The sequence below is a fragment of the Saccopteryx leptura genome, chromosome 1, assembly GCF_036850995.1.
Source record: "Saccopteryx leptura isolate mSacLep1 chromosome 1, mSacLep1_pri_phased_curated, whole genome shotgun sequence".
In the NCBI taxonomy this organism is placed as follows: Eukaryota; Metazoa; Chordata; class Mammalia; order Chiroptera; family Emballonuridae; genus Saccopteryx; species Saccopteryx leptura.
This window is the reverse complement of record NC_089503.1, coordinates 35,891,771-35,913,819: the sequence shown is the minus strand read 5'-3', so window position 1 is coordinate 35,913,819 and position 22,049 is coordinate 35,891,771. Positions and strand designations below refer to the sequence as shown.

The following is a 22,049-nucleotide window of genomic DNA, read 5'->3' as shown; positions in this document are numbered from 1 at the left end:
CATAAATTCCTGTGTGCATCCTCAGAACCATGCAGATGGCATGGCCTCATTTGCACATTCTTGTTCCAGGGCATACGTGCAGTCACACCTTGTGCCGTAAAGACAAAAGTAAAGTGAACCTCAATTTATCACTTGAATAAGACTGCCTTTTCCCCTTTTCCTTGTTAGTCCCTGAAAAATGAAGAGAAATCAGCCAAAACTGATGTTCAAAAGCTTCTGGAAATAGGACAGAAACAAAGGTAAGACAGTGCTTCCCTTTTATTTTCTCAGTTCTTTTTTTATTCTCCATAGTGTTGAACTCTATTCAGAACCTTTACAAAAAAATCAGTTCATTTGAAATGTGTTCATTTATTTATCCTCTTAGACTTGAATAAAGGAGATTCTTGTTCAAAATGCAGATTTTTATACAGGAAATCTAGGGTGGGGTTTGAGAGTCTACATTTCCAGAAGATTCCCTGGTGATAGTGGTACTGAGGCTGCTTGCAGACCTCAATTCCAGTGTTTACAGATCTGTAGTATTTTCTTGTATTACCTTAGGTAATGGCCCCTGATAAGTCTGCCCATCAACAGACAGATCCAATGACACTGACTTCAGTGGGCCAGTTTTTAATAGTATCAAAACTCAACCGTGCTGATAATGGTGGGGGTAGAAAAGAATGGAGTAATCTTATTAATAATATGGGTAGGATTAATACAATGTGGTTGATGTTGGTTTGCTTATTTTTGAAGAAAATGTATTATGAGATCGATTTCTGTGCAGTATAAAAGCTATATAATTTGAAATTGCTTCTCAAAGGAAAAGGTAGTTTAAGGTTGAAGTAAGCTAGCATTTATTATGCATTTACTTGACACTTTGCTAGATAGTTTACATATATTTTCTTGTTTCACCTTCACAATTCCTTTCTGAAGTAGATATAATCGTATTCATTTATCTGATAAAAAATTGCTGCTCAAAGTGCTTAAAGGAATTTCTGAGAATTATGTTAATTGAAACCAACTCTTCTGTGTTCGTACCCAGTAGCTACATCCTTTCATTTTAGTTCACTGAGCACAAAGCAAAAAGCTGAGAAAAAGTTTAAGCACACTCTCTTCCCACTGTTTTATACCTTTTCCACTGTCCTTCCTTCTTGCCTCAGAAACCTCTCACTGGCGTACATTTGAATTAATGATATGTTAAAAAATATCAAAGCTTTTATCTTATATTGACCATTTTTATTAACATGAGATTATTAGATTCTTATTTATTGAACATTAAATTCTTTTCAAATCCAATATTAAAAAGAGCTTGTAAAACCATTGGTCTCAGCATATTTCTAAAAGTATAACATTTTAAATGATTTTATTGGTTTGAAGTTAGCCACCTCTTAAAGCACTTTTACTCTGTATTATTACAATGATTTGTGGCTCATTGAGTTAGTGTTGGAAAATTATAAACAGCATTTTATTTTACTTATTTATTTTTTTCCTGTATTTTTCTGAAGCCGGAAACGGGGAGAGACAGTTAGACAGACTCCCCCATGCGCCCAACCGGGATCCACCCGGCACGCCCACCAGGGGGCGTCGCTCTGTTGCGACCAGAGCCACTCTAGCGCCTGGGGCAGAGGCCGAGGAGCCATCCCCAGCGCCTGGGCCATCTTTGCTCCAGTGGAGCCTCGGCTGTGGGAGGGAGGGGAAGAGAGAGACAGAGAGGAAGGAAAGGGGGAGGGGTGGAGAAGCAGATGGGCACTTCTCCTGTGTGCCCTGGCCGGGAATCGAACCCGGGACTTTTGCACACCAGGCCGACGCTCTACCACTGAGCCAACTGGCCAGGGCCATAAACAGCATTTTAAATAGAAATAACTAGTCAAGAGAGATGAAGAGACACTGAAAATGTTGCTTTTTATATAGCATTCCATGGTGGGAAATGATAATAAAAAAATGTGGAAACAAAAGTGCCCTTTGCACAGTGCATGTGCAGCACCACTGAGAGGGTTGTGTGATCAAGGAAGACAGTGAGTCAGGGAAGCTCAGAAATTAAAGCTGTATACACAGCCTGGGACAAAAACTTTTAAAATTCAGAAGAAACCCATTTTAGGTAGCTCCATGAAAGAATGGTTACAAATTGAAATGTATTTTAGGGGGATTATTCTGCACTGTTCAAGGTAAGAAGAAAGAGACATAAACCAGATGAAGAGTGATGGCTTAAAAATGAGACAAGATCTTAACAGTGAGGAGCATGGAGGGAAGGAGCAAGAATGTCTGTCTTTCTTCATTGCGGAGGAGACACAGATGAGGAGACAGGTTTATGCATAATGGTGACAAGAAAAAGCCTATTCCTTTGGTTTGCTGATATTGTCATAAATTGCCTTCGGCTGTTTCTATATGACACACAAAGTACTCAAGCAAACCAGGAAAATATGTTGTTAGGTTTACTGAGAATTTCTTAATCAGTGCCTGACCTCTGGTGGTGCAGTGGATAAAGCATTGACCTGGAATGCTGAGGTCGCTGGTTCGAAACCCTGGGCTTGCCTAGTCAAGGGACATATGGGAGTTGATGCTTCCTGCTCTTCCCCCCTTCTCTCTTTCTCTCTCTATTTTAAAATGAATAAATAACATCTTAAAAAAAAATTTCTTAATCAGCATTTACATATTTGGTACAGTTTACAAACTATCAGATAATAGACCACATCTTTCAATAAAAGGATTAAATGAAACAGATATTTTGGTATTGTAATTTCCAAGTTATACCCCAAATTAGAAAACTCATTCAAAATGCATAAATCATATAATGTACACAAAATTAGAATAGAAATTTCAATAAATTCCTATAATAAGTAATATCTCAAAAGGATATAACTTACATATTAATTTTTGCTATTAACTTAGAAATATATAACAATCATAGTTATTTGAATGTGAGAATGGCTGTGTCTCATTCCAAAATTAGAGATATTAATAAACAGTAAAGGAGAAAAATATGATCTTAGAATATAAAATATATTAACTGGTTGCAAATTTATAAATATTGTTTGAGTCTGAAAAATATATAATATGTTGTAGAAGTCATTGGCTATAGTCCTGTTCTTCTAGAATCTTACCATCTGGACTTCACCTGAGAAAGTAGTCCTTAGAAGTCATGCTTTTTTCTGTGACTCTGACATCATTGGCTCCACTTAACTGGTTCAGAGGTGGCCACCAAAACAAAAAAACTAAATTAGAATTTTCCTTTTGGAATTAGAACCAACCAGTATCTCTGTACAGCTGAAACTAGACTAATGAAACTAGACTAAACTCAGAGAATATGGCGTGGCCATATATGTGGAGAGAGCAAAGAGTAGAAGAGAGACAGAGAAAGGAGTATGTCTGTGTGCATGTGCAGGCACGTGCACATGCATGTGTATGTTTGTATATTTTTATATTTGTGTGTGATGGAGGGAGAGAGAGAGAGTTGGTTTAACTCTTCAGAGTTACATTTTCAGGAATAGTTAGCCAGCCTGGATAACATTCATGGAAAACTCTCCAGGTTGATAGAAAGCAGAGAGCTTTTGTGTGTGTGTGTGTGTGTGTGTGTGTGTGTGTGTGTGTGTGGTGACAGAGACAGAGAAAGGGACAGAATAGGGACAGACAGACAGGGAGAGAGATGAGAAGCATCAATTCTTTGTTGCGACACCTTAGTTGCTCATTGATTGCTTTCTCATATGTGCCTTGACCAGGGGCTACAGCAAAGCGAGTGACCTCTTGCTCAAATCAGTGACCTTGGGTTCAAACCAGCAATCTTTGGGCTCAGGGAAATGACCACAGTCAAAACAGCTACCTCACCCTCAATCTGGCAACCTAAGGTTTTGAACCTGGGTCCTCTGTGTCCCAGTTCAACATTCAATCCATTTGTGAGTGTGTGTAACCATATAGTAGACACTCTGACACAGAGGGGAGTACCCTAAAAATTCTGAAAGGCTGTGTTGAGAAAATGGTAACAGAAAACCTTTTATTCTCTCTGGTGGTTGGTGGATAAAGATTCCTAGAAAGCAGTTTGGACTCTGTGTACTAAATGATGTAACAATTTTCTGAAAATGAAAAGGATGCCTGGTGTAGTGGCAAGTTCTCCATCTGTGAGGTTGTTATAATACAAGCTGGTAACCACTTGAAAAAAGATGCCTTCTTGTAGAGTGATTGTGTGTGTGTGTGTGTGTGTTTATGTTTATAATTTAGGATGGAAGATGTATGAAACAGCTCCCCTTTAAAATCCTTGAAACCGAGAAATTCCATGAGCAAGTCAGGAATTATCTCTCTTGAGTATAAATTAGTAAGTCTTTGTGGCTGAACTATGGGAACAGCTAAAGCATCAGAGCAGTGAGAATGTGCACAAATAAGCTTGGAAGGCAGAAAAGAAGATGGATTCAGAAGATTCAAAATACCCACTTTAACATTCTCTGTCTGATAGCTTTCCTTGCCGTGAAAATGTGCCAAATTCTCTAACTTTTCCAATTTTGTTAAGAGCTTTTACAGTTTTTTTTCTTTATTCTTACAGTGCTTATAGATATCAGATATCAATTTTGAATATATACTTGTGATTATTTTTATAAAGTATATATTTTATAATTTAATTAAAATATAGATATAGCATTTAAAAACTAAAAATTTAAAATCTAAAATATTTAAATAAAAATATAATATTAAAATGATAATTGTATGACATTTTGCTATATTCTTTTTATCATTTTATTGGGAATAAAATATTTGACTATTTTTATTCAGTGCTTGTTGAATATTTGAGTGTCAGGGATAGGATATAGATACTTCCTCTCTCTCTCTCTCTCTCTCTCTCTCTCTCTGAAATTGAAATTGGGACCCAATTCTTACTTTTCTAGAGTAAGAATTCTGGGGGCATTATTAAATCTCATTGGATGAAAGAACAGCTCATGGTTGTACAAGATGTGGTGGTCCAAGAATGAACGTAGGACCCCAGAGGCGTGCCAGTGATTGTGACAATAATCTCAAATTTATTAAGTGATTATTTTTCAGCCATTATGGTAAGAATTTTGCTTGCATTCTGTCTTCTAAATCTCACTACAAACCTATGAGGAAGTTCAAATATTTTACCCATATTATAGATTTTAAAAATAGCCTTCAGTGGGTACTCTCCTATCCCTTAGTGTCTGTATTATGGTTACACACCAATGTTCCCAATGTAATATTTTGGCACTAGATTGGGAACTTTAAATTAGCTTGGTTGCTGATACAACTGAAAAGGTTTCTGCTTAGTTGTTGCTGTTACTTAGAAGTTTATTCCTCATGTCAACATTAATGCACACACACTCACTGACACACTAATCTTTACATGAACTTTTTGAAATGATAGTTTAGATGATAAAATTAAGTCATAGAAAAATAGTATGACACCTAACCATGCAGTAATGCAGTAGTTTAGAGCATCAGCCTGGGAGGCAGAGTAGTCAGGTTCAAAACCCTGAGGTCACCAGCTTGAGAGCAAGCTCATCTAGTTTGAGCACAGGCTTACCAGCTTGAGTGTAGGGTTACTGGCTTGAGTATGAAATCATAGATATGACCCCATTGTAGCTGGCTTGAAGCTCAAGATCACTGGCTTGAGTAAGGGGTCACTGGTTTGGCTGGAGCCCCCCTCCCCCAGTCAAGACACATATGAGAAAGCAATCAATGAACAACTAAAATACCACAACTATGAGTTGATGCTTTTTATCTCTCTCCCTTCCTTTCTGTCTGTCCCTGTCTGCACACCCCTCTCACTAAAGAGAGAGAGCATGACAATCATAACTTTCAAAGTGTTGTTCCTGACATTTCCAGTACCCACCTGACACCATACATAGTTATAACAGTATTATTGACTACATTCCTTATACTGTACTTAACATCCCCATGAATATTTTCTAACTACCAATTTATACTTCTTAATATCTTCACTTTTTCTACCATTATGCTGTACCTCTGAAACTAATATAAAATAATATTGAATGTAAAATGTAATTGAAAAAGAAATTTAAAAAGATAGTACGATTTGCCATAAATGATTAAATTCTAAACCATTGAGAAAAATGCATATTTATGAAAATTTTTATACTTTTAACAAGTGGACTGGGTCCATATATATTTGTAAGTGGGAAAAACAATAATTATACATATGCAGACAAATATTTCTTTTATTATCCCCAGTAAATGAAGCAGCCCTCAAGTTAGAAATGTCTCCTTTCTTGCTATTTTTATAAAAAGTCTCAAGCATTATAAAGGCTGTCTAAATCACAATGCTTTTTAGGGTTAATCAATTGGGAGCATTCGAAAGAAACAGTAATTCTATCCTATCAGCAATCTATGGTAAATTTTTCCTACCTGGCATGCTGTCACTAAAATTAGATTTCAATACTAATTATTATATTGATTTAATTTAATGTATTATGCAGCTCACAGATGATTCACAGTGTGGGATTCTTATAAGATGCAACAGAAAGGCAATTTCCTTGAAATATAGCTTTCTTTTAATACTTGTGTGAGAGAAAAAACCCTTTATTACCAGAATCTTGAGATATACTCTCTATGCTTAACTGTATCTCTATTCAGTTCTGGTCATCTGTTCCCTAAATATCCATACCAAGAAGAGCCTCCTTTCATAACGGATACAGGATGTAACAATTGCATTACACCTCTCTTTTGCTCTGTTTCCTACTAAACTAGAGAACAAATGAAGTCTCTCCAGGAGGCCCTGCAAAATCAACTTAAAGAGACGTCTGAGAAAGCGGAAAAACAACAGGCTACCGTAAGTGTCTTTCTTTTTTGTGTCCTTTGATTTGGAGCTAGGTAATTGCTAATTTTTCTTTTTCAAAAAAACTAACAAAATAGAGACAGAGTCATAGAGAGCAGGCTAACAGCTGTCAGGGGTGGAGGAATTGATCAAAAAAGAAAAAGGAGAAAAAAATTATGGACACAGGCAAGAGTGTGGCGATTGCTAGGGGGAAGATGATGGGAGCAGGTGAAGAAGGGTAAAGGGGGGGTAAATGGTGATGGATGGAGACTTGACTTGGGGTGGTGAACACACAATACAGTATATAGATGATGTGTTGCAAAATTCTGCACCTGAAACCTGTGCAATTTTGTTAACCTGTTTCATCACCTCAATACATTCAATAAAAAGGTAAAAAAAAAATCACTATGGAACAAATACAAGTGTAAAAAATAAAAATGAATACACAATAAAGAAAATGTAGTCAACAATATTATAAAAACACTTGATCAGCATTCATTCCAAAAAAATATTTTTGTTGTATGTGATCCTTAGGGGACTTCTGATTTTCAACTGTCATTTATAGATGAAAAATTGTGGGCAAAAGTGGAATGAGAGTGATGTGGTCCCACATCAATGCAATTGTTTTTGAATTGTGGGGTGTAATTGACATTGAACTATGTTAAGCTGTACTGGTCCCTAAGCCACACACCACATCTGCTGAATAAGAATCTATCAAGTGATGACATACAAGCTGCCTATTCAGTTAACTCCGCAGGTAATTCTGACACAACCCAAAGTTTAAGAATTAAAATTCTCTCCAGATTTTCTCTTTCAGATGATGTTCTCTTGATGCCTTCTCCCCCATTTTAGTTCTTATAACTCATATGCATCATAGGCCGGAGGGATGCTGCTCTTGAGAGCAGTGCTAAAAACTAGTTTTCTTCCTTACTCAGGCACCTTACACAACATTTATGGGAACTGGAACTGTCATTTGTGTCCAGAACCTGTACCTGTTTTAAAATATAATACACTGATAGAAAATTTGAGGTATTGTAAGACCAACAGAAAACAACTACCAAGAGAGGCAGCATGCCCCATGACAGGGACCACAAGAAAGAATTGTGTGGGTCACAAGGCAGAAGAAGGCAGGGGAACTGAGGGCATGAGTTTAACTGTGGTTTCTGTGGGAAGTAATGGGGGAGGCATGGTAAGCAGTCTTAGGAATGACCAGTTTAAATGATTTCATTGGGCTGTGGGGCTAGAAACCACCCTGAGCTGATTAAGGCTGGTGGCCTGGAATGTGAGAACCTAATACAGATGTGGTTGGGGTTGTAGGCTCTGTATTAGTAAGTCTGTATTTGAAAAGCATAACATCAGAAGAATGACACTTTTGGGGAGGTTGGGGAAAGAGAATCAATGTGAGGAGGAGGTTAAAAAGTATTTGAGAGTGACTCAGACATTATTGGGTTGTCCATAACAAGACATGCCTGCATATATGTGTAGGGTAGATTCTAAAACATCAAGTTTACAGAAGATACAAACATGCATAATACAGAGTCTCCATCCAAATTGGTTACCTGGGATCCCAGCCACTCTAATAACTGTCAGCCTGCCTTTCATTTGCAAAGCTTCCTTGAATAACATGGATTAGAGTGTGAAGTTTTGCTTCTGAAACTCAGCCTTGCCCATCATCTGGTACACTTGTTTCCTGATGACAATCTAGCTAATAATGACTGTTGACTTTCCTCAATACAAAATTGTTCTTACTAGTGGATTCACTGTTACCTGTTCTGCCCACTTATAAGGACAAGCCTGTTGACTCTTCTCTGCTATGCCATGGCAACACGCCCTGCTCACCTGCAATGTATCCTAGTGCCTGGCATTCCAGACATTAGATGTTACATAAAAAGAACAAACTTTCAGCAACAGCATATTGATCTCTTCTCTCAACACTGCCCTCATCCATAAGGTTGCCCACATTTCAGTCCTATTTCTGACTTGACCTATCATTTATTCTGGATTTCATCATAGCCTGGTTGCAAGTGTTAGCATTTGGAGAAGAAAAGAAGTGCTCACACGTACAGTTGTCTCATATCCTCACAATAAAACTACACACATTTTTTTTCTGACATAACTCAGAATAAGTAAGTTTCTTGCTTGTATTTACACAGTGCCAAGGCATGAGCCATGCTTATTCCAATATGTTATGCAAACTGTGCCTATCATCTAAAAGAAGACAGCTATAACTTTTGAAAGAGCATGGCCAAAGTTAGAACATGGGAAATGTCATGGACAACAGATGCTTAGTTGGAAAGAGGAAGGAGGCAGGACTGGCCCAGTAACCCATGCCCTCATCTCAGTGGACTTGTAATGCCTTTCGTATGACCAACCTTGTATCCTGAGGGAGAGTTTCCCTCTCCCACCCTGAAGTACTCTACTACACCAGCAACGTCCTCAGGGTATTCACAACCTAGCATGTGCTCCAGAAAACGATTACTCTGGATTTAAATTCCTAGTGGGTCATCTACTAGCTGTGTGATTTTTAACAAGCTCTTTACCTTCTACAAGTCTCCTTGTTTGTAGATTTTGGTGATGATTCAAATTAAAATAACATACACGATTTCCCTAAAATCATATCTGGCATATAATAGATAGTAAACATTAATATCATTCCCCTTTGCTTTCTCCTTTTTTATTTTTTTCTATTTCATCTGCATCACTTCTTAGCTGAGTAAATATAAGAAAGCTGTTTTAGATCTCAGGCTCTTTCAATGTAAAAAGCACGTCAGTGCTACTTATCTAACAATTTATTTGGTGATTATATGAGCTGATGCAGGCAAAGTGCTGAACAGTGTTTAATCAATTATAAGCAACCTCTTTATCAAAAGCTTGCAAGACTGTTTTCTACCTTGCACTTCAGACACCTACTACTCATAATTCCAATTTGTTCCCTGTGCTTCTGACCTACAAGTTATAGATTGGAGGTTCTAAAGAACTCCTCCTTTGATTAATTTTCTAGAGTGGTTCACAGAACTCAAACATTTTACTTACTAGGTTACTGGTTTATTATAAAAGGATATAACTCAGAAACAATAAGCTGGAAGAGACACATAGGGCCAGGCATGGGGGAAGGGCATGGAGCACCCACGCATTCTGAGTGTAACATTCTGCCCATATCTTCTTGTGTTCGCCAATCCAGGAGCTCTCTGAACCCTGTCTTTTGGGTTATTATAGAGACTTCATTACTTAAGCATAATTGGTTAAATTATTGGCTGCCAACAGTTTGTTCAACCTCCAGACTGTCTCTCTTCTCCAGAGGTCAGGAGACTGTCATTAAAGTTTTAATCCTTTAATCACATGGTTGTTTCTCCTGGCAAGTACCTCCCATCCTCAAGTGCAGTTCAAAAGCACTTAAGGTATTCTAAGGTTCTTAGAAGTTGTGAACCAGGAACTATGGACAAACCAAATACATGTTTCTTACTATAAATGACAGTAATCACAATGAGCTTTTATCATCATAATCATTACAATTACCATTTCATCTTTAAAGTCATTTAAACCTTTTGTTATTTATTAATATCATAGGAAGAAATATCAGGAATGAGAGAAGAATGAATACCCAAAAAAACAAAGATTCATCTTTGCTTATATTGCTTTATAAAATAATTTTTTAGGCACATTGCCAGTATCAGTTCTTAAAAACTGCCTTTGAATTGTTTGAGATTGACCTAGAGTTTTCAGAAAATTAGAAACACTTTTTTATGGATATTAGGCATTTTACCTACTAGTGATCAAAGTTAAATATGGCTTTATTTTTACTAATAAGAACTAGATAATTGAGGTAACATTTTACCATTGGCTTGCATTTTCTTAACTACAGACTGATTTTTTCTTTTTATTTACTATTGTTTTCAATTTTGTTTTTATATACCGTACCTATATGTCTTGTTTTTTGCAGGTTTATACATATAAAATTGTGTATGTATATATATACAGGTGCAATGATGTATGTGAGTATATGTGTCTGTGTGTATATGGAAAGACAGAGATAGACACACAGAGAGATAAGGAAGAGAAAAACAGTATATATTTCAGTGCAAGATTTTTTATTCATTATAACTTTATAAAATTAAAATATAAAAAAATTGGCATATGATATGAAAACCTTCAATTAAAAATACAAATGTTGGTATAACCAAAGGTATACCTTACTACTTTTTTAAAGTTAAGAAGTGTCTATACCCATGTCACCATCTGATGACAAAGTCAGAAAATGTATGCATTACTATAGTGACAGTTCATAGTAGAAGCAAAATTTTTAAATGAATTTTAAGAGAAGTTTTACTGGAGCTGTCCCAATGTGTAAATGAGAAGTTACTATCTTGGTCTTTGGTCTTTGGTCTTTGCCAGAATGTATAAAAGGAGATTAGATGATGGAGAATGAACAGAAGAGAGTAAGTTTCAGATAATTTTAAAGTCAGGAGGCTTGTTTCTCCAATGGGAGCCTCTTTTTTATGGGGTTACAGTCCTGGTAAGAGAATTATCCACTTGTGACATTCTGGGACAGGGGCTGATAAAAACTTTACATTATCTATGATAAGAATACTGGAGACTTGTACTTATACCCTAGGGAAATGAACATCAGAGATAGAAAATAGACTGGTCTCCCTTTCTTACACAGATAAATGCACACTCTTTCACCTAAATTCAGACAAAGAATTTCTGAAACACTTCACAGAGCAGAGAACTCATCTCTTGGGATCCCATTCTGACTTTCATAGACTTAGTGCCCTTGCATGTGGGACCCTCCTATATGTTATTACAATAACTTATGCATACTTGTTATTACCATATCATTGTGTTATAATTGCCTCTTTATGGATTTCTATAGGAGAAGAAAAGAAAAAATGGATATAGTTTGTAAATCTGTTGTTAAAAGCAAGATATTTTTGATAGTAGTCTATCCTTGTAACATACACATGCACACACAAACTGATGTTTTTATAAACAAGAATGCAATCATCATTGGCAATGTTCTCCAAATATTTTGCATGTTGATAGCTTACAATAATCTATTCAGTAAACAAACACAAAAGCAAAAATATCAAACACATTCACTTTGGAGTCACTCTTCTGGAAAACTCCTTGAATAAATTATATATTCAATTGTTTTGTAATTTTTTATGACTAAAAACTAAAAATATCCCTCAAATTTCTCTTCTCTGTTTCCCACACCTACTAGAACAGTTCATTATAAATATGATTGTGTTTTTAATCACATTCAATATATATGCACATATACACATATAAGTAAATTCCTGTTTATAGCTATCATAAAAAAGTTAAGTAAACGACATATACCTTTCTATATGATAGCATATGCTTTTATAATTTCTACTCTAATTTATTTTTTTAATGGTGATCTTCACTTTCAACATTTTTTATTAAAAATGTATAGAAAGTGGCCAATTTTGATACAATTCTATCAGAAGCTTATTGCTTATATAGCTATTTCACAAATGATTACACTGGGGAACAAAATTTTTGTTGCATCCACAAAAACACATGTTCTTACCTAACTCAATTGTTTTGATCTCAAATCTGACATTAGTTTTTCTCTGTAAGCTACAGTATTTTTTTTTTTTTGCAATTCAAGATTTTAGGTTTTCTTCTTATTGTAAAATTTTTTAACATTAGTTTAACATAATGAAGTAGAATGTCTTCTTGGGAATCATCTCTGTGAAAATATAATAATTTATACAATGCAGTAAATACACTAAAAGATATGATTGTATCAGAATTTATCTACGATTTCAAAATAGAACATACTAAAACACTTATTTTAATCACAAAATTTGCACAAAACATTTAAATTCTATTCAGGCAAAAATTTGCATTTGTAGCTCTTGTGTTTGTGTACTTCTTGAGGACAATCTCGTTTGATGCTCCAGCAGTAGTCTACTCACCACTAACAGCTCCAAGATTTTTGGGAAACTTATCAAGGTGACTGTTCAGGAAGTGAATCTTAATGCTCATGTTATATTCAATGTCACGGAAAGCCAACAGCATCCTTTGAACCAGAAGTTCATAATTTTCTGCTTTTTTGTTGCAAAGGAAGTTTTTTGTAACTGCCACAAAAGACTGCCATGCTGCTTTCTCCTCCTTATTCACCTTCCTGGCAAATTCTTCATCACGTATGAGGATTCGAATTTAAGGTCCATCAAATACACCTGCTTTTATCTTCTCAAAAGACAAAGCAGGAAAAGCAGAAATAATATGTTGAAAGCATTCATTTTCTCTATTCAAAGCCTGAACAAACTGCTTCATTAAGCTAAGTTTGATGTGAAGTGGGGGAAAAATGATTGTGCCTCGATTAACTATAGGTTCATTCACAATATTTTGCATCCTTACTTCCAGAGCTTCACGTTTTGGCCACTCCTTCTGTGTCCAGTGTTTCTCCTGAGTTTGGCTGTCCCACAAACACAGAAAGCAAGGATACTTTGTGAAACCTCTCTGTTGTCCTAGCAGGAAATTTACCATTTTAAGATACAAACAAATAATCCAGTTATGTGCCTCATACTTCAGAAAGTTGAGGACAATTTTTATGTCATTCAATTTAGGTTGGCTAAACTGCTGAAGGGTTAATGACTGCTTGGCATCAGAAGAAGACCCTTCAGATTCTATAACCATTTCCTCATGCATCTTATCAAAATACACTTGATCACCATGTTCACTTTCTTTGTCCTTTGAAGAAATAAAACCATTGAAAAATGGAACCAGTAGTGTCTCAGAGTGTGGGATAGGTCGTATTGCTGAAGGAATAGTAGGATATGCGATCACATGCTATTTTTTCTTGCCGATGCCCTTTGTATGGATCAGACGGAAATAACAGTCACTGCTGTGGTCCTTAGGTTCATGCCAAACCATGGGAATACCAAAAGACATTCATTTGTGTTTTCCTTTTGTCCAGGCACAAAGCATTTCCTCACAATTATTACACACAATATGAGGAGCCCAATTCTTGTCTTGATCGCCAAGGGGAACTTGAAAATAGGCAATATATGCATGTGTCACAAAAGATGAAATATTAAGCCTTTGACATGGAAGTGTGTAACAGCCACATATATTTCAGAAGGTGTCAGGACTATTCTTTATACCTTACTTGAAGAAGCCATGATTCAATCTTAAAACAAAATAAGAGGGTGCTTTTATCAGATAATAATTTTTACATTTAAAAACAACTACAATTATGAAAAAGCAATGTTTGTAAAACACTAATTGCCTTGTGGTTATGTTCAACCCAAGAGTTGTTACCCTTTTACTCCAACTTAAAAACCAATGCATGCCATTAACTGTAACAAAAAAAATTAAAATTGCATAAAAACTAGAGCATGCACTGAAAAACAGATTTCAGATTTAGAATCAGTGATGCAGAAATATATAGAATCAGTTCTAAAACCTCATGCAACAGAAAATGAAAAAAGATTGATCCCCAGTGTTATTAGCCTTTTAGTAAGAACTAGGAATCTTAGAATAAACCATCTCTTCTTTTTTATTCACATAATCAGATGCACTTATTCAATACATAATTCTTGAATTGCTGTCCTGATGACATACTGATGACATTGCTAATTTCTTCCTTGAAAATCAACACTAAAGAAATTACAGAAGTTGGAGGAAAATATGGACCAAAGAATAGACAGGAACAAATGCAGAAAACAAACAAAGTCATGAGTATCTCCTGGGAAGCTAGATGTCTCACAGGAATGAGTGAATGAGAGCTGTGGAGGAGTGGTTGCTGCTGGTGGGCAGAGGGCAGCTGCAGGATACAGGAGAGGGTAGGCTGAGGGCCCATTGTTTCTAATCTTTTGAAGTATCACCTCTCTCTCTTTTATCCTGGAGTCAGTAGCAACAACTCAGGTCTCTATGTCATCATTGTAACATCAGCGCAGCCTACAGCCCTGCTGAAGGTGTCAGAATGTTGTAGTCCTTACTTAACACTTCCACACACCGTGGAACCCTCTGCAGAATTCTGTGGTTCTAAGTTCTCTGCCCTGGGTTTTTGCTTTACACACCAGTACAGCTGCCTTTCTTTCCCCCAACTCTTTCTTTTTCTATATACCTGTGGTTTTCAACCTTTTTACACTTGGGAACTGTGAAAATAAAATTATTTCAGGGACTACTAAGGTGGAAATCATCCTGAACATAAGTGAATTTGACTAAGATCTTTGGTGGTATAATCTCCATTTAACATCAGGGTGCTTAATACTTTTGAAGACCAGCATGAAATTATTGGTGGACCAGTCCACCAACTGGAGGTTAAAAAGCCCTGCATCACATTACCACTCAGAGTAGTTAATAAGCCTAAGAGAAAATAAGCTAAGAAGCTCGAATAACATAATATCTGAGTTCTGAAATATAGAGCTACTAAAAGGAAAGAGGCGTGCATTGGACCATATGTGTACTCTGAAGCAGAATTTTTGAAAAAGATGTAATAAAATTTTAATCTAAACATATTAAATACATCCAAGGAGATAAGGGGAGAATTAATAATACAAATAAAAACATGAAGCCATAAAAATATGCTAGTTGGAAATATTAAATATAAGAATACCCATACCCAAAATAAAGAACACACTAGATTGTGTAAGTAGCTAAAATAAAGTAGTATGTAGTAGTGATGATAAAAAAGAATTACAAAACACAACAGGAAAATAACCCACAAGAAATAGAAAAAAACATTAAAAGATGTTTCTTTAATACTACTGTTCAAACTCAGTGTAATAAGAAAAGAAACATCTATAAAGACTAGGGAAAAAATCAATAAAATAGAAAAGCAAACAGATGAATTTATTTTCTGGGAAAATTTTGATAAACAGATTTTAGAAAGATTGTATATTAATAAAAAACAAAAAAGAAAAATAAGACAGAATCAAAATTTAATATATGAAATAAAAAAAGAGCAAATAGCTATCTTCACAATAGAAGTTCAAACAAATAATGGCATTATAAAAAAAGCAATTTTCAGTGATAAATTTAAAAATTTGTATGTAAGTTCTTAGATAAATAAATATAATATGCTAAAGAAGAAATTCATTACTTAAATAGCCTACTATGGGTGGAATTTATTGGGCTAAAAGACCTCTATTCCCAAAACTTTCAGGACCAGAAAGTTTTAATGGTGACTTCTACCAAATTTTTAAAGATCAGTTAATTCCTAACAAATTCCAAGGCAAATATGTTTCTGGAAAACAGAATAAAGTACAAACACTGTAATTTCATTCTGTATGTACCTACATTTATGATTCTAAATCAATTAATGATGATATATATAAATAAGCTAATAGCCATTTTTATTAGTGAATGTAGACACAAATAAACTATATAAACCAATTCAACAGTATTTAAAAATATATCATGACCAATTGACCAATAAATGCAAACATCTGCAGCTAAAATAAATAATGCTTATATCTGTGGGAGAATTTGTTCTGTTTTGAATTGAATGATTATATTCTAAAACTACAGAAGAAGGTGGCAGAAACCTTAACAAATAGGAGAATAACATATACATTTAAAAAATATTTTATATAGTTATATAAAAAATATATATTTATATAAAATGATATGATATATGATATATAATATATACAGCATATCAAATTTATATAAATATTACATATTAAATATAAATATACATATAGATTATATTTATATAATTTTAATGTCTATTTGGTAGAATGTAAGAGAAGTCATATTTTATATTACTGAGAGTCATGATACTTCAAATTTTGATAAAGATTCACTTTATGCTTTTTCTCCTTATTTCAAGGTTGTAGGTTAACTATGGATTAAATTAATATATATATATATTTTTGGAAATAATTCTATAATTATTTTTTTGCAAAGAAGACTATAGTGGTATAATTGAAGTTTAGATAAGAAAAGAAAATTAAGATAATTGAAACTGCACACTCTCAGAAAAAAACCTTTGCATTTGATTCTGTAAATATCATTGTGCTATTTTAGATTTAAGAGCATATAACAGATATGTGCTCTCCTTGATTATATATCTAATTATTATGTCTTTTTTCATAAAAATATTAGATTTTATATTTTATTCTAGTGATACTGAAAACACCCCACATCATTTGACACATTCATAATAAAATGCTTGAAACTTAACAATGTTATTGCTTTTAAATCATAAAGCATAAAAGATAATCTTCTGAGAGTAAACTGGAAAATCTTGATCTAATCTGTTGAAAATATTTTTTTATGAACATGTGAACATTTGTTTTCATCTCCAAGAAAATAATGAAGTGACAAATCTTTCAAATCTGTGCTCTTCATCAAATAGCTAATAACAAGAAAGAATGAACTCTCAGGTGTAACCAGAATAATTAAAAATATTAATACTCATTGGAGACATTTTCCTACTCTTGTTAATTTTTATGGCTTAATTTACCTTCAGAAATAATTAGTCTAAAGGCAAGAATTAACATCAAGTTTTGACTCTTATTAGGAATAAAAGATTGTTATATTCTTTGATTCATAATTCAAAGTAAATAAATGATACTTTTTTTGTTTCTGAGAATTGTTTCATAACTATCTGCTAGGAATGCTTATATTAACAAGGATGTTAAAACCTGCTGCAATTCTAGACCAATGGTTTCAAAATGCTATTTTTTTAATATTCTGAGTATATTTTTAGGTCCTGAATGTTTTTTACAATTTATTGATTGATTTTTAAAGAGAGAGAGAGAGACAGAAACATCAATCAGTTTCTGTATGTACCCTGACCAGGGACTGCGACCTCTGCATATCCAGAGGATGCTCCAACCAACCAACCTATCTGGCCAGGGTCGGTCCTGAATATTTGCGTATGACATTCTTAAGATTTTTTCTGCCCTACTTTAACATTTAAACAATTACATTCTTGACATTGCAATATATTTTCACTGTAATTGTAATTGAAGATGATTGTTAATTAAAGATAACATAACAAATACTATCAAAGTGTTGATTTACAGTGGAAAAGCAAGATATTAATATAAACAAGATGGTTTTAAATAGTTCATGACTTAAATAAAAGAATGAGCTGTAAACAACAGAATTTTCTGGTGCTCATGAAGTGATTGTGTAGATGTAATTAATGTGTTGATTGACAGTTGTTTTTGTCTGTTTTGTAATGCAAGTGCATGTCTTAAGCTTTGATCACAGAGGCATCCACTGCAAAGAGTCATTTCTTTCCAAGATGGCTATCTAAAATTACTACACTACCAGCCACAAAAAGCCAGCTGTCTGTCCCCTCCTTCCCCCATGGCCACACCCTCTCCTTTGCTTTCCACAGATCTTGGTTGATTTACATAACTGAATGGTAACTGACTCTATGGGTTGCTTGTCTTTCTCCTTCCATGCTCTAAATTTCTATTAGTATGTTGTAAATTCATCAATAGTGAGTGAGCCCATGACACCCTAGCCAGTGGTTCTCAAACTTTTTGAAGTAGAGGCGCATTTAAAATCCTACAAATAATTGTAGGTGCATTATATACAAATTTCTGAGAAATATGTTATAATAGTTATGTCAAATATTAAAGAAAAAAATATAAAGTTCAAGTGTGCTTTTATGGTAGTTAAACAAATAAATATGACAAAATTAAATTTATTCTGACATTAAAAAACATTTTCATGTTACACTTTTTGAGTTATACTTTTTAGAATTCATAGAAAAGAGGAGTTAAAAATTAAAAAATGACAAAAAGTTATCTTTTTATATATATATAAATACATTTTTAGTAAGATTTAGTAAATTTGGCAGTTCCCATGGCAAATATGTTAAATTTTTTCATTCTTGTGTTTATGAGAAACATGAGCCTGATGTGTCCTAGCGATTTCTTCAATATTTGGGCATATATTTGAAAGGCAAACTCTCATTTTCTCATCAATACACTGAAGAATTCCTCCCTTTTACTCTTAATTGTGTTGAGTGTAGAAAAAACCCACCATACATATCATCTTAACTTTACACCAAACAAAGGATAGAAGAATCTTACCTCCCGTCTTTCCAGGGAACATGGGTTAGTGTAAACAATCCAGCACCACAGCTTAACAGCCTTTTGCAATCTAATCAGGCAAGTAAGGTGGGGGATTGGGCAGACTGTCAGCTTACAGCCAATTACCCACACCTCTGTCCCCCAAAAAACTAAACTCAACAGGTACATATTTCTCTAGAATACCATAGGGCGTACCTGGAAATCTTCTAGGGTGCACCAGTGTGTCCTGGCGCACACTTTGAGAACCACAGCCCTAGGCCCTCACCTTCAATCCGAATGAAAGCAGAACCTTCACACCACCCCTCTCTCCCCTCTCTGCCTTCATTGTGTGGTTCCAGGTGTGCCATGTTAGGACATGTAAGTAACAAACTTTATTTTATTTATTTATTTGTTCATTTTTTTTTTTTTTATCTTTAAACAATTTTATTTTAAAACTTATGTTATGGTAAAATTTCAAACTCAAAAAAAGAAGAGAACAGTATAGTGAATAACATTCTCAACAGTGATCAACACGGCTAGTCTCACTTGTCCCCAACAATTCTCATTTTCTTATTTTTTATTAATTATTGTGTTCACATAGATTCTAATGTCACCCGTGTTCCCTCGTACATCCCCCCTGTTTCCCTCCCTGTAACGCCCTCTGCCCTTCCCTTTAAGATGTGCTTTTCTGCCCTCATCCCATCCTATCACCCTATCATCCCCTTTCCCTATGTTTGTTTTCCTTCTGGATCCTTTTATTCTGCCTCTATTCTGCTCCTAAGTTCATATTGTTCGTCAGATTCCTCATATCAGTGAGGTCATATGATATTTTTCTTTCTCTGCCTAGCTTATTTCACTTAACATAATAGTTTCCAGTTCCATCCATATTATCACAAAAAATAATATTTCATTCTTTTTCGTGGCCTCATAGTATTCCATTGTGTATATGTACCACTGCTTTTTAATCCACTCATCTACTGACAGGCACTTGGGCTGTTTCAAGCTCTTGGCTATTGTAAACAATACTGCCATAAACATGGGGGTGCATTTCTCCTTTTCAAACTGTGCTATTGTTGGGGTATATTCCTAAAAGTGGGATGGCTGGGTCAAAAGACAGTTTGATATTTATTTTTTTGAGGAATCTCCATACTGTTTTCTACAGTGGCTGCACCAGTCTGCATCCCCATCAGCAGTGCAGGAGGGTTCCTTTTTCTCTACATCCTCGCCAGCACTTGCACTGTGTTGTTTTGTTGATGAGCACCATTCTTACTGGTGTGAGGTGATATCTCATTGTGGTTTTAATTTGCATTTCTCTAATGATCAGTGATGAACATTTTTTCATATGCCTATTGACCATCTGTATGTCCTCCTTGGAGAAGTGTCTATTCATCTCTTTTGCCCATTTTTTGATTGGACTCTTTATCTTCCTGGTGTTGAGTTTTACAAGTTCTTTATAAATTTTGGTTATTAACCCCTTATCAGACGAATTTTCAAATATGTTCTCCCATTGTGTGGTTTGTCTTTTTATTTTATTCATATTGTCTTTAGCTGTGCAAAAGCTTTTTATTTTGATATAGTCCCATTTGTTTATCCTGTCCTTTATTTCCCTTGAGCATGGAGATAAATCAGCACATATATTGCTGCAAGAAATGTCGGAGAGCTTATTACCTATCTTTTCCTCTAGGATGCTTATGGTTTCGTGACTTACATTTAAGTCTTTTATCCATTTTGAGTTTATTTTTGTGAATAGTGTGAGTTGGTGGCTGACCAAGTTTCCCAACAACATTTGTTAACGAGACTGTCTTTACTCCATTTTATGATATCACCACTCTTGTCAAATATCAATTATTCATAAAGTTGTGGGTTTATTTCTGGGTTTTCTGTTCTGTTTCATTTATCTATTGCCTATTCTTATGCCAGTACCAAGCTGTTTTGAGTACAATGGCCTTGTAGTATAATTTGATTTCTGGAAGTGTGATGATACCACCCACTTTATTATTCTTTTTAAAAATTGCTGAGGCTATTCTTGTTCTTTTTTGGTTTCTTATGAATTTTTGGAATATTTGTTCTATATCTTTGAAGTATGTCCTTGGTATTTTAATAAGAATTGCATTGAATTTATAAATTGCTTTGGGTAATATGAACATTTTAATGATGTTTATTCTTCTTAACCATGAACACTATATATGCTTCTACTTGTTTGTATCTTCCTTGATTTCTTTTATCAATGTTTTATAATTTTCCGAGTACAAGTCTTTAACCTCCTTGGTTAAATTTACTCCTAGTTATTTTATTTTTTTGTTGAAATAGTGAAGGGGATTGTTTTCTTAATTTCTCTTTCAGACAGATCATTGTTGGTGTATAGAAATGCCTTTGATTTCTGAGTATTAATTTTATATCCTGCCACCTTGCTGAATTCCTTTATTAGGTCCAGTAGATTTTTGACTGTGACTTTAGGGTTTTCTAGGTACAGTATCATATCAACAGCAAATAATGATAGTTTTACTTCTTCTTTTTCAACTTGAATGCCTTTTATTTCTTCTTCTTGTCTGATTGTTGTGGCTAGGACTTCCAGAACTATATTGAATAAGAGTGGTGAAAGGGAGCACCCCTGCCTTGTTCCTGATCTTAAGGGGATTGCTTTTTACTTTTGTTCATTGAGTATGATGTTGGCTGTGTGCCTGTCATAGATGGCCTTTTTCATATTGAGATATGTTCCATGTATTCCCATTTTGCTGAGAGTTTTTATCATAAATGGGTGGTGAATTTTATCGAATGCTTTTTCTGCATCTATTGATATTAATCTGTGGTTTTTGTCCTTCCTTTTGTTTATGTGATGAATCACATTGATTGATTTGTGAATATTGTACCAGCCTTGCCTCCCCAAAATAAATCCCACTTGATCGTGGTGTATGATTTTTTTCATGTTTTGCTGGATCCAGTTTGCTAATATTTTGTTGAGAATTTTAGCATCTAAATTCATCAGGGATATTGGCCTATAGTTTTTTTGTTCTTTGTGTTGTCTTTGGCTGGTTTTGGAATCAGAATTATACTCACCTCATTAAAGGAGACTTGGAAGTTTTGCCTCCTCTTGAATTTTTTGAAATAGCTTGAGGATAGGAGTTAATTCTCTGAATTTTTGGTAGAATTCTCCTGTGAAGCCATCTGGTCCAGGGGCTTTTGTTTGTTGGGAGTTTATTGATAACTCTTTCAATCTCATTTGTTGTAATCGGTCTATTTAGGTTTTCTAATTTTTTTTCAGATTGATTTTTGAAAGATTACAC

The 22,049-nt window shown here is 34.7% G+C and overlaps 1 protein-coding gene across 2 annotated transcripts in view; it reads left to right on the top strand.

The window, feature by feature from the left end:
• LUZP2 (leucine zipper protein 2) overlaps nt 1–22,049 on the top strand; it is a 470,561-nt gene that overhangs the window by 248,079 nt on the left and 200,433 nt on the right. For both annotated transcript variants that reach the window (XM_066364200.1, XM_066364208.1), the window contains exons 3-4: nt 169–239; nt 6,682–6,763. In XM_066364200.1, the coding sequence (XP_066220297.1) occupies nt 169–239; nt 6,682–6,763 (153 nt within the window). The remainder of the gene's footprint in view (nt 1–168; nt 240–6,681; nt 6,764–22,049) is intronic.